This window comes from Vollenhovia emeryi, unplaced genomic scaffold (assembly GCF_000949405.1).
Source record: "Vollenhovia emeryi isolate VEMERY1.0 unplaced genomic scaffold, V.emery_V1.0 DF939137.1, whole genome shotgun sequence".
NCBI classification, from domain to species: Eukaryota; Metazoa; Arthropoda; class Insecta; order Hymenoptera; family Formicidae; genus Vollenhovia; species Vollenhovia emeryi.
Window position 1 is genome coordinate 2,550,945 of NW_011967229.1, and position 11,285 is coordinate 2,562,229.

Here is an 11,285-nt window from a genome sequence, read left to right on the forward strand (position 1 = left end):
GTTCTAACTAAATTTGAACTCGACATAGAAAAGACCGAAGGACAATATAAATCTTGTAGAAATATTCGTAACTGCACATTGAAATAATAAAAATAACTGTGATTAGATCGAACGTAACAAAAGTATCGACATTAAATTAACTTCGATTGAATTAATCAATTCTGGATGGGTACAACACACGTGTGCGCGCATGTGAATACATATTTTCTAATACAAATGCATAGCTACTCATAATTTTCTTGGTATATTTTCAGCAATACAGAGAATAAGTAACGAATTAACAGTTACTTTATTAACCAGTAATCTCCAAATAATCTTGTATCTCGCGACTGTAGAACAATGAAATTGATTTTATCATACATTTGGTACATTACGTTTACGTTTCTTCTTGTTATTGTTCTTAAAAGTATTTTTCTTCTTATTAGCCTTTGCAGCGACACGTTTTAGCGGTTTCTTCAACATCGGCTGCTTCTTCACCAACTCGTTCTCATCCATTGGCTCGATCACCTGTCCAAGCTTGGTCGTCACTGCCGGTTGAACGAGCCGCAAATGAGCGTTCATCGGGACAAAAGTCCTGCTGATCGGAGCTCTGATGCTCGCTTCAAAGTCCTTGACTCTGGTAAACGGATAGGGTAGCTCCTTGACGAGGTGTTTCCTCAATTTTTCGTTATCGTGCTCGAACACGATGACCTTTCCCTGGTTTTCGGGCTTACGCGGCGCTACCTTCGGGACAGTCAGTATAAATCGGCTCTTCTTACGAGTCCGCTTGTTCTTCTTGATGTTCGACCCTCCCCAACTTCCCCAGCCTGGTAGACTCTGGTCAATTTCTTGCGGCTGCGACTGTTTCATCTAGAATAATTTTACATGCATTAAGTTATTAACAAGTTTTTGCGGATTCCTTGTGGAAACGCAACGCGACGACGTTGCGTAAACGTTTTTATAAGTACAGTTTTTATTTGAAATTACGTACCTCCTCTTCCTCCTCCTTCCTGAACTCCTCGACAACATCGTCGTCCGCGAATGCCTCGCTCATTATTCTGTGACTCTCTTCTTCCTGCTCGCTGTCTTCGTCCCCGCCCGTAGTCACATCCGGCAGCTGCGTCTTTAGGTATTTGGGCTTTATGTTGACATATTTTCTCGGATCTATCTCCGCTTCGTGGCCAATGCTAGCCGGTTCTTGTATCGTACCATTCGTTATCGCCCTCGAGCTCGCCAGATCACTACCTTTCTGCGCATTCTCCCTGGAAGTTGTCTCCTCTAAGGGAGAATCCAAAATAGGTTTCCGTTTAGGGTTTTCGAACTCGAGGTTTGGTAAATAATCTTCATCCTCCTCTTCATGCCTCTCCAAATTGTTGGTCTTGCGCTTCTTCTTTACGTTTTGCCCCTTTACATTCTGCTTTGACTTTTTCTTTTTCGATCCCTTGGAATCAGACGATTCCACTTCAACACTTATGTCTTGCGATTTTAATCTTTTATTATTATGTTCGCCTGCGGCATCTACTGGGTCGGACGGGGAACTCTTTTTCTTCTTATTCCTTTTACGAGTTTTACTTTTTACATTATTCGTATCTGTTAATGAACTACTGTTCTTCTTGTTGCTGCAGGACAAGCTTTCAGTATCACTTGCACTTGCTTGCAAATTACCGCCTTTCTTATCGCTGCGTAACACGCTATTCTCCGTATCACTTCTATTCGCTTGCAAGGCACTATTCTTTTCGTCGTGACGCAACGTCTCGTTTTCCTTTTCTGGTACGATCTCGTCTGAAACTTCATCTCTCCCGACTTCCTCTTTTCCCGTCTGTTGCTTCTTATCGTAGTAATTCCGACAGAGCTTAATAAAATCATCAATTTCAGATTCAGTCTTTACGTTGCCTTCCTTGTTGTTTGACAGTGTGTCGTCTTCCATATCCTCTCTGCCTTGCATATTTTCATCTTCCTCATCCTCTTCATCTTCTTCATCACTGTCCGTTCGCCTGACTTTTTGTGTCAACTCTTTACTAATAGCCAATTGTTCAGCAAGAACTTGTCGCGTCTAATAAAAAAAGCGTTCGTTACATTTAGTTGTTCTTAATCATTTAACATTTTTAATATTCAAATAATAGTTATTTCGTTATTTCTTAAAGAATGGTCCATACTCTCAGGTCTTTTATCGTTAAAAGTGTCACTAAAATTGGTTTCGGCGAATTTTTGTTGGCCGGGAAAATATTTTACGGACATTTCTATCGATAAAAGGGGATTCAGGCCATTGAAGGTACACATCGCCATTAGGATAATTTCTATAAAAAATAAATGTTTCTTTATCCAGATTTTAAGCCACTTACTTCCTTGTCATATTTGGCTCTGATCTGCTTATTCTTAGCCCACTGACCCGTGTTTTTATGCCTCAACGACATTCTCTCTTCAGCGCGGGTCCTGTCCAATTGTTCCAACTTTGCCAGGGCTTCCTGCGGATTACTGTCTTTCAACTGTTCGAAATCCTTCAACTGCTGTTTGATCTTACTCTTCCGCTGGATCCGATGGAACTTCTTGCTCTTTATCTTGCTCTGGCGATGTGCCTTCGCTTCTTTGTACGACTGAAAGTGCAAAGAGATTAAAACTAAGTTTTCATCAAATCAATTTCTTATCCTCTTCGTTTAAGGCGTAATTTTTTTAGCAGTTTAATCTCGGTAACTGTGAATAATAACTTTTCTATACCTGTTGGGCTCTGAGCCGGGCAGCTTCTTTTCTCCTCATGATCACCTCTTCTAACGTCATCTTGTACAAATTATCCTTTTCCCCTTCCTTATCAGCGGGGAGCAGCGGTGTTGGATCCACTTGGTCAATCTTCTTCATCAAATCGGACTTTGTATTGAAGCCTCTGAGAAATTCAGGAATATTTGAAGCTCGAGTATCCTTTACCGCTGTTAGACGCTTCAGAGGGAAGGACAGTTGCTCCGCTGTCCTGTTCTTGGCTACTACACTCTCCCACCTTTTCAACTCGTCTTTAACCTTGTCATAACCGATCGTCCTTTTTATCTAGAAGAGATTCAGGCCCTTAAGTGTTTATTCCCTTTATTTCTCCTGAGATGCTAAATAACTCTGTTAGCAGATTTTACAATGGAAATAGCCACAAATTAATAAACTGGACAAGAATAGGAAATATCCAGCTAAACCAACATTCAAATAATCGAGTTTAAAAGTAGCAATTTTTTATAATCATTAAATAATTGAATATCAGATAATTTCTTGCTTTTTTACTCAAGATTCAGTGACATCGAAGTGAAACATCGCTACAGAAATCGATTGAATTCAACGTCAGAAGCTAGTAGATTTCTCAACAAAAGGGCAACGATTCTTGCCTCAACGAAGAGTATAAAGTACAAGCAGAAAGTTGAAACAGTACGCAACCGCAACAATGACCAAGTTCAGTCAAGCCGTCAGCTTAAACTCGCATTAATGCAATTTACCCTTTCAGCCGCCGGTTTCTCCAACGGCTTCGAAAGAACCTTGTTCTTCTGCTGGATGTATCGAAGCCTCTTAACAGTATTGCTCTGATCTCCCGTTCGTTCCAACGACTCGATCAGATCTCGCACGCGTACCGCGTCCTCGTCCGTCGCGCCGCTTTTCGCGAGATGGTATTCCGATACCTCGAGACTGGGCTCGCTACGTTCCGCCTTCTTCACCCTGCGCGGCAGAAAGAAGTTACAGTGGAAACGCGACAAGTGAACAACGCGAAAGTTAACAAAACGAAACGGAGGAAGATCGGGATTTCAGCATTCTTACGGTAACCTCGCCTTTTGTTTCTCACCTCTGTGTTTTGTCGTGCTGCGCGACAGCCTTGACGAGCTTCGAGTGGTGTTCGGAGACTTCCACGTCGATACCGCGTAGATTCTCATCTTCTTCCGTGTCGCTCGTCATCTTCGCGGCCGCATAAATCCTCCTTATTTATCCGCGACACAAGCGAGACCCCGGCACGAACCCACGAGGTACCACGGCGATCGCGCGTGCCAGTCGTGCCACGCGGTTTGCGACTCGGGCCATTTTGCGCATGCGCGGCGAACGTAGTAATTAGAGCTTACGATTGGATACGTGTTTTAAGATTCACGTGTACACGTGATCCGTGTACACGGATTCACGGTACCTTTATTCACGTGTACCTGTGTCCGTGACACGTGTACACGTGTAGTCGTGTATGTGAGACGTGTACACGTGTAGTCGTGTATGTGACACGTGTATTCGAATGTCCGTGTATGCGCAACCTCTATTAAAAAAAGTTTTGACCATAAAAAAAGCATTATTTGCAAATTATCAAAATTTGATGAAAGATCTCTATTTCTGCATATGTTGTTCGACATATGTATACGCATAATTCCAGCATTCCAAGTTTTATCCAGATTTTGTCACATAATTTCATTCACACAACATTCTCTAAATATTTCCCTATTGAAGTATACACGACTACACGTTTACATATGTCACATACACGGATATTCGTGTACACGTGTCACGTTCACAGATATTCGTGTACACGTGTACACGTATCACGTTCACGGATATCCGTGTACACGGGTTAAAACACGGATAAGTTAAATACACGGATTACACGTGTAGTCTAGTACACGTGTACTCGGGAGCTCTAGTAGTAATCGTGGATTAATGCCCGTTTCTACCGACGCAGTCCAACTTTCAACTTGCTTTATATCTTTTTCTAGTTTTACGAGTTGGAAGAAGAAACGAGAAGTAATTTAAGCAGAGACTACAGTTAATTTGCATTGATAGAAACGGGCGTAATGTCTGTTTCTGCCAATGCAGATTGACTTTAATTTCGGTTCAATTTACTTTCCATCTTTTTCCAACTCCTAGAACTAGAAAAAGATAAAAAGAAAGTCAAGATCAAACCCCAGTAGCACAATATATCGGCGCAATATTGGGAAATAATGTAAATCTAGTATTCTCAAACAATTAAGCAACGTAATAGCTTACGACGAAGACGCAAGCGCAAACGTAGATAGCGCACAAGCTTTGGCGCAAAAGTAAAGTAAAGCTGGAAACACACGAAGAAACTTAAGCAGCGAGACTTAAAACTTAAGAATCTCAACCAATCGGAATTTTCAAATTGCTTAAGTTTCAAAATTGCTGCTCGCGCTCTCGGCAGCTACTGGTCATTTCTTTTAAGTTTTAAATTTCGCCGCTTAAGTTTTTTCGCGTGTTCGGGCCTTAACGTCATAGGGTACTATTACATTTGTCGTACGACAAATTTTTCAAGCGTGTCGATTGGCCGCTGAATAGAAAGTTTCTAGATACTCGAGAATTTTACTATCCTTTAGCCAATCAATACGCTTAAAAACTTTGTCGTACGACAAATGTAATACCAGCCATATACGACGTTTCTTTTACGCCAAAGCTTGTGCGCTATCTGCGTTTACGCTTGCGTCTTTGTCGTAAGCTGTTACGTCGCTTTGCGCTCTGCGAGATTAGTAAACTATACTCCGAATGGTTAAATTTCAATCTAATCTCAATCTGTAGTGTGATACGGGCTTTATTTAGCCAATATGTCTATTTAGCAATATATTAGACCAATATTGTTATTACATTGTTAAATATCAGCCAATGCAATTCTAATATAACCAACATTGAACCAATATTTAGCCAATGTTTAGCCAATGCACTGTGCTACTAGGAAAATTAATCTGCATCGATAGAAATGGACATAAAGGTCCGTTCGCGTCCCACATGCTCCTGTTTGCCACAACGACCAATACCGTTATTTTATTAACGATTTAAGTGACGGTATTGGTCGTTGGGGCAAGCAGGAGCATGCTGGGATTGTTGGCGCATGCGACGCGAACAGACCTCTCGAGTCTCTCGCTGGAAAGCACCCAAGATCCGAGTGCGGGGTCCAGTCTTTCATATTTTCTGGTCCAACATTTAACAAGAAAACGAAGAAAACGAGCAATCAGGTCCGCGAATACCGCCCCTTGAATCGAATCCGAAATAAAAGAGGCGCACGCCGCCGGCCTTGGGGCCCGCGCGCATGTATCGCCCGATGGCCGCGTCGCCCGGGCCATTTCCCACCGCCAGGTGTCCCCGCGGTCGGCCACGAATCACGGCGCACAACGCGCGGAACGGAAGGAGAGAGAATCCGCGGAACGCGCCGCGCCACTTTCGCGGTCGCGAAAACAGTCGGCGAGCGAGCAGCGGCCCAAACAGCTGATACAAGTTTCCGCGGTGCCGTTCCGTTTCTCTCGCGCGCGCGCGAGCCACATGTCCGCCGCCGCGCCGCGGCCGCGCTGAAACGGTGTAATCGCGTATCCCGCGTGCGTCCACCCTGAGCGTGCGGCGCGTACGCGCGCTGAGAGTCGAGGGGGCACACGTGCACGTGGGCACGCCGCGGCGCCGGGCGACTCTCAGAGTCTCAGGGGCCCAGGCTCCGTGTTTCACCCCCCCCCCTCCCCCGTTCCGGGGTCGCGTACGATGAGCGGCGGCCGGCGATAACCGGTCGTGAAGCACCCTCGCCGTTCGCGCCGTCACTCGTCATTGCCGCCCGTCGCCGTTTACCCGCGTGGAAAACATGGCCGATCGCGATAGCGCGTCCGAGAGCGACTCCAGCTCGATCGACGGCGGGCCGATCATGATGCCGCCGTCGCCGGTGACGCGCGAGCAGCTGCAGAAGCGCATCGAGTCCCTGCAGCAGCACAACCGCGTGCTCAAGGTCGAGCTCGAGACGTACAAGCTGCGGGTCAAGGCGCTGCAGGAGGAGAACCGCGGCCTGCGCCAGGCGTCTGTCATCATTGTGAGAGTCCATTTCCTCCTTGTTTCGCCTCTGTTTCTTTATACGCGCGAGCGGTATCGAATGTTACATCTTGCCGTTGACGATCCGCGAGGCGGACTCGGTCTATTTAAATGTTAATCGAGATAACAGCTGTTGTTTATTTTATCCCATATTTCACGGAGTGTCTCGTTCGTGACTCACGTTCCTTATGTTTGCAGCAAGCGAAAGCCGAGCAAGAGGAGGAATTCATAAGCAACACGCTGCTGAAGAAGATCCAGGCTCTGAAGAAGGAGAAGGAGACTCTGGCCCACCACTACGAGCAGGAGGAGGAGTGTCTTACCAATGACTTGTCGAGGAAGCTGAATCAACTGCGGCAGGAGAAGTGCCGGCTCGAGCAGACGCTGGAGCAGGAGCAGGAGTGCTTGGTGAACAAGCTGATGAGGAAGATCGAGAAGCTGGAGGCGGAGACGCTTGCCAAGCAGAGCAATCTGGAGCAGCTGCGGCGCGAGAAAGTCGAGCTGGAGAACACTCTGGAGCAGGAGCAGGAGGCGCTGGTGAACAAGCTGTGGAAGCGAATGGACAAGCTCGAGGCCGAGAAGCGGATGCTGCAGATCAAGCTGGACCAGCCCGTCTCGGACCCTACCTCGCCTAGAGAGATCAACAACGGTGACACCGCCACAAACCTGAGCACGCACATTCAGACTCTGAGAAGCGAGGTTGCACGATTGAAGCACACCTTGCTCATCTCGCAGCAAGAACGTGAGGCCACAGTCTTCGTCTCCAATCCGGATTGGGATCACCGATCGAATTCGAGAAGGAATGCGCCGTCCGAAAACGCTACGGTTCCATTTATGATAAACAAGCATGAATCACGAAAATTGCAAAAGTCGACTGATCGAATTTGATCGTGCACGTAATCCCAATTCATCGCTAAAAGGAATTCAGTCTCCTAAATTCACCGTCGTTTTCAGATACGGAAAAAATGAAGCGGTACGTCAACGAGGAGAAGCAGATACGCGAGGAGAATCTGAGACTGCAGAGAAAGCTGCAGCTAGAGGTGGAGCGTCGCGAGGCCTTGTGCAGACACCTCTCGGAGTCGGAGTCCAGGTCGGTTGAGTTGTGTTTTCCTTTTTGTTTTTCTTTCAAATTATTGCATGCGGCATCTTTTGATATTATTCCTTTTGTCAAACTATAATTTGTATAAATATACAGGGGGTGGACAAAATAATGTGAACACCATGCTAAATATTACACATTTGTTTATGTTGGTGCCCCTGCCAAGGTATGAACGATGCGGCGCGCATATGTGGCGCACTTTACGTAGTAACCGTTCTAGTTTATATTTCAATATACTACTCGCTTTTTTTTACGACGATGTTAACAATCGGATGGTGAAATGGGCTACCTGTCAGACTTCGAAAAAGGCCCAATCGTGGGTGCTCGGTTAGCAGGAGCATCTGTGACGAAAACGGCTGAACTGTTTGACGTTTCACGAGCGACAGTACCCACGGTGATGACAGCCTACACAAAACATGGCAAAACAACGTCTACGAAGAGAACAAGTGGGCGCAAAACAACGTTAACAGATAGTCGAATTGTAAAAAGGATTGTGACCAAGCAACATAAAACTACCGCAGCAAAGGTGGCAGCAGAACTCAACAGTCACCTGAACAATCCTATCTGTACACTCTACGAATCTATTCCATGACGAATTACAGCTGTCTTAAAAGCAAACGGTAGCCCTACACCTTATTAATTAATTTACAAATATTGTGTGTTAGGTGTTCACATTATTTTGTCCACCCCCTGTAGTGTAACCGAATGCTAGACTCAAAAGACACTTATTGTTCCTAATCTCACAGACATGATTTTCGCAGCTTGGAGATGGAAGAGGAACGGCACTACAACGAAATTGTCATGTCCGGGGGGAACATAAGGACCCGCACGGTGTCCAGTCCTGTGCCCTACAATCCTTCGCCTAGTTCCTCGAGGCCACTAAGCCCTGGTGAGTAGACAAGAGCTATTTAGTCAGAGAACGCGTGAATAAATGTGAATGGATATATCAGTATACCAATTTATAAGAGTTCATGCAAGTGCACATTGTATCGTTAGGTGTTAACGTACTAGGTTCCACCTCCAGAGAAGGCTTCAGCGCGAATCGGTGCTACGCCTGCGGCCAGCCGACTGCCCCTCCATTCGCGAGCTCATCGCCTCCTTCTGGGGTAAATCACTAATTACGCAGAGAATCATTGCTGGAGACTAATTGATCGTTGTATGCTAGAAAGATCTTTCCTTACCGCGGGACAATTTTATTTCAATTAGTACCTGGCATTGTTCAACGATTGTGTTCAATGACTGAGAGAACCGCTAAGGCCCGGTCTTACCAACGTCGCTTAATTTTTATCTCAATTTAATGTCCCGCTAGAGACATGAAACTAATATCAGAATTAAGCGACATTGGTGAAACCGGACAGAGACAAAGTATGAATTAAACTAAGATTACAATTAAGCGATGTTGGTGAAAACGGGCGTTTCTGAGGAATGACCGTTTTATCCTTATTTGCAAATGTTTGGCGAAACAGGGACACATTGTGGCATCGTCCAGCAGACGCACCTCGGACCGCTTCGTCAAGCCGGCGATTCCGCCCACTATCGTGAGTCCCGGCGGGCCGCCGACCATCGCTCCCAATCCTACGGCGAACCCCGTATCTGCGCCTCATTCAGGTTCACCGATGGACATCGCGAAAACATAAGTCGCCAAGTTGAGGAGAGGGCTCTCCACAGAAACCCCTTTTATATAGTCGCGCGCAAGGTACTTCTCCAAACGGTGCGTTCCAACTAAGAGATATGCGGGGAAGTCGGCCGCACGTTCGGCCCGTGACACCGGCCGTCGGCGCTTTTTCTTCTCGGATGTTTCCGTTTGTAACTACTACTTCAGCTCTAATGTGTAACACTACGGGCTACGGGAGAAGGAAGACAGAGAGAGGGAAACGTGATTATTTCTGGAAAAGGGCAGATATAGAGTTAAACAACGCAGTCGCGAAAGCGTCTCGCCTCTTGGTCACGGGATGATCTTTTTCGTCATCTTGCTCCTTTCCTCTCGTATGACGCCTGAAATGTCATTCAGACCGAGCTCTTTGTCGTACTACGCAATTAATATCGTTTGAGTGTTCTACGTAAGAAAATGAAAAAAAAAATGAAACATTGACATGTTGCTTCCATGTTCCAAGTAACCATAGTATAAATATTGAACGCGAATGCTGAACAGACGCCTACACGGCATACTTGCGGATATTATTGTAATCTTATTGTGCGTTTAAGAACGTAAACGAAAGTAACTAGGGTGTAGTGTCGCTGTGTTCACACACGATTTAACGGGTGTTGTATTTGTTTAGCTTCGAGCCTGAGTAATCACATAGCGCGTGCGAGTACTGGTAGAGGCGGAAGCATAACTCTAGAGGAGAGGTTTCGATTAGTTCCTTCAAAGGGGAGATTGTCTGATTTGGAAAGAGAAAAGAAAAGGGAATACGTAATCGGGGTAGAGTCAGATTCCGGGGAGATCTCAGCGATCGCCGGGACTACGGTATCTAAGAAAACTTGGAATTCGATAAATGAGAGAACGTGACAATTGAAGGCCCTAAAAGTTCCAAGGATTCAACAGTCCAACGATCTGAGAATCTAAAGCAGACTTGCGGATCTAAAAGAAGAGTGTACGCTCTAAACGCTTAAGTATATCTAAGTGTCTATATAAGTATACATACAAATACATATACATAATACTTAAAGTGAATATTTTTGTTTAACGATCGATGTAAACCCACAAAAGTGTAAGCGTTGACACGATATTTTTAGGATCTTATCAATTTACAAAGTTCAGAACTACATGTAAAAAGGATCTAAAGATTTCTCGTGTTTTTAAGCCGCTTTCTCAAGCTCAGACGTCTCTGGGGAGGTCCTTTGCTCTTAGAATCATTGGATTTTGAAATCTTGGATCGCCGTACACGTAGGAGACACGTTGCCTCGACAACTTTTATTCCTTAATTGTAAATCCATTAGTCTTGTAGCGAATTCGGTTGGTTACACTAGCGCGCACTGAGTGCACACCAAGGCCAGTTTATAGTCAATTCCTATATTTAACTTTGTCTTAAATATACTTTTCACAGAGTATTTAGCCAAAACATAATCCGTATGGATGCTATACAGATTATTTTACTGGTCACGAAATATTTCAAGAATATTCAAGACTATTCTTAAATATGAGAATTGACTGTAAACAAGCCTTAGTGCGCGCTAGTGCAAGCAACCGAATTCGCTATTAGAATACTTTGCAGAAGAGTTAGGTCGCGTGGAAATTTTGATATTGGAAAGCCTATTGAGAGCGCGGCGCGCTAAAGACAGATCTTGCATTCGAGTCATTCGAGAGTTTGTTTCCTATACAGTAAATTGTTTTTTTTTTGTACCAACGATACACGTTTGCGTTAATCCGTTGTTTGTTACGTCACACTGAGGAGTTTGGCGTCATTGTTTTAGGATA

The 11,285-nt window shown here is 45.0% G+C and overlaps 2 protein-coding genes across 5 annotated transcripts; one reads left to right on the forward strand and one right to left on the reverse strand.

Annotated features, from left to right (window-relative positions):
• Window positions 1–221: 221 nt before the first annotated feature.
• On the reverse strand, window positions 222–4,018 carry LOC105567521 (U3 small nucleolar RNA-associated protein 14 homolog A). The gene is made up of 6 exons (XM_012022450.1): window positions 3,788–4,018; window positions 3,447–3,663; window positions 2,695–3,015; window positions 2,322–2,573; window positions 971–2,032; window positions 222–849 (listed from the first exon to the last, which is right to left on the reverse strand). The coding sequence occupies exons 1-6, from the start codon at window positions 3,895–3,897 to the stop codon at window positions 355–357; spliced, it is 2,457 nt and encodes an 818-aa protein (XP_011877840.1). The 5' UTR covers window positions 3,898–4,018; the 3' UTR covers window positions 222–354.
• Window positions 4,019–6,084: 2,066 nt separating this feature from the next.
• LOC105567522 (coiled-coil domain-containing protein 6) lies at window positions 6,085–10,532 on the forward strand. Of its 4 annotated transcripts, none has more exons than XM_012022451.1 (6): window positions 6,085–6,772; window positions 6,970–7,510; window positions 7,723–7,858; window positions 8,614–8,756; window positions 8,864–8,973; window positions 9,334–10,532. In XM_012022451.1, the coding sequence occupies exons 1-6, from the start codon at window positions 6,551–6,553 to the stop codon at window positions 9,502–9,504; spliced, it is 1,323 nt and encodes a 440-aa protein (XP_011877841.1). In that variant the 5' UTR covers window positions 6,085–6,550; the 3' UTR covers window positions 9,505–10,532. The 4 variants fall into 4 exon arrangements, with proteins under 4 accessions (XP_011877841.1, XP_011877843.1, XP_011877842.1 ...); XM_012022453.1 differs by having other exon boundaries at window positions 6,088–6,772; window positions 8,629–8,756; XM_012022452.1 differs by having other exon boundaries at window positions 6,089–6,772; window positions 8,879–8,973.
• The last annotated feature ends 753 nt before the right edge of the window (window positions 10,533–11,285 follow it).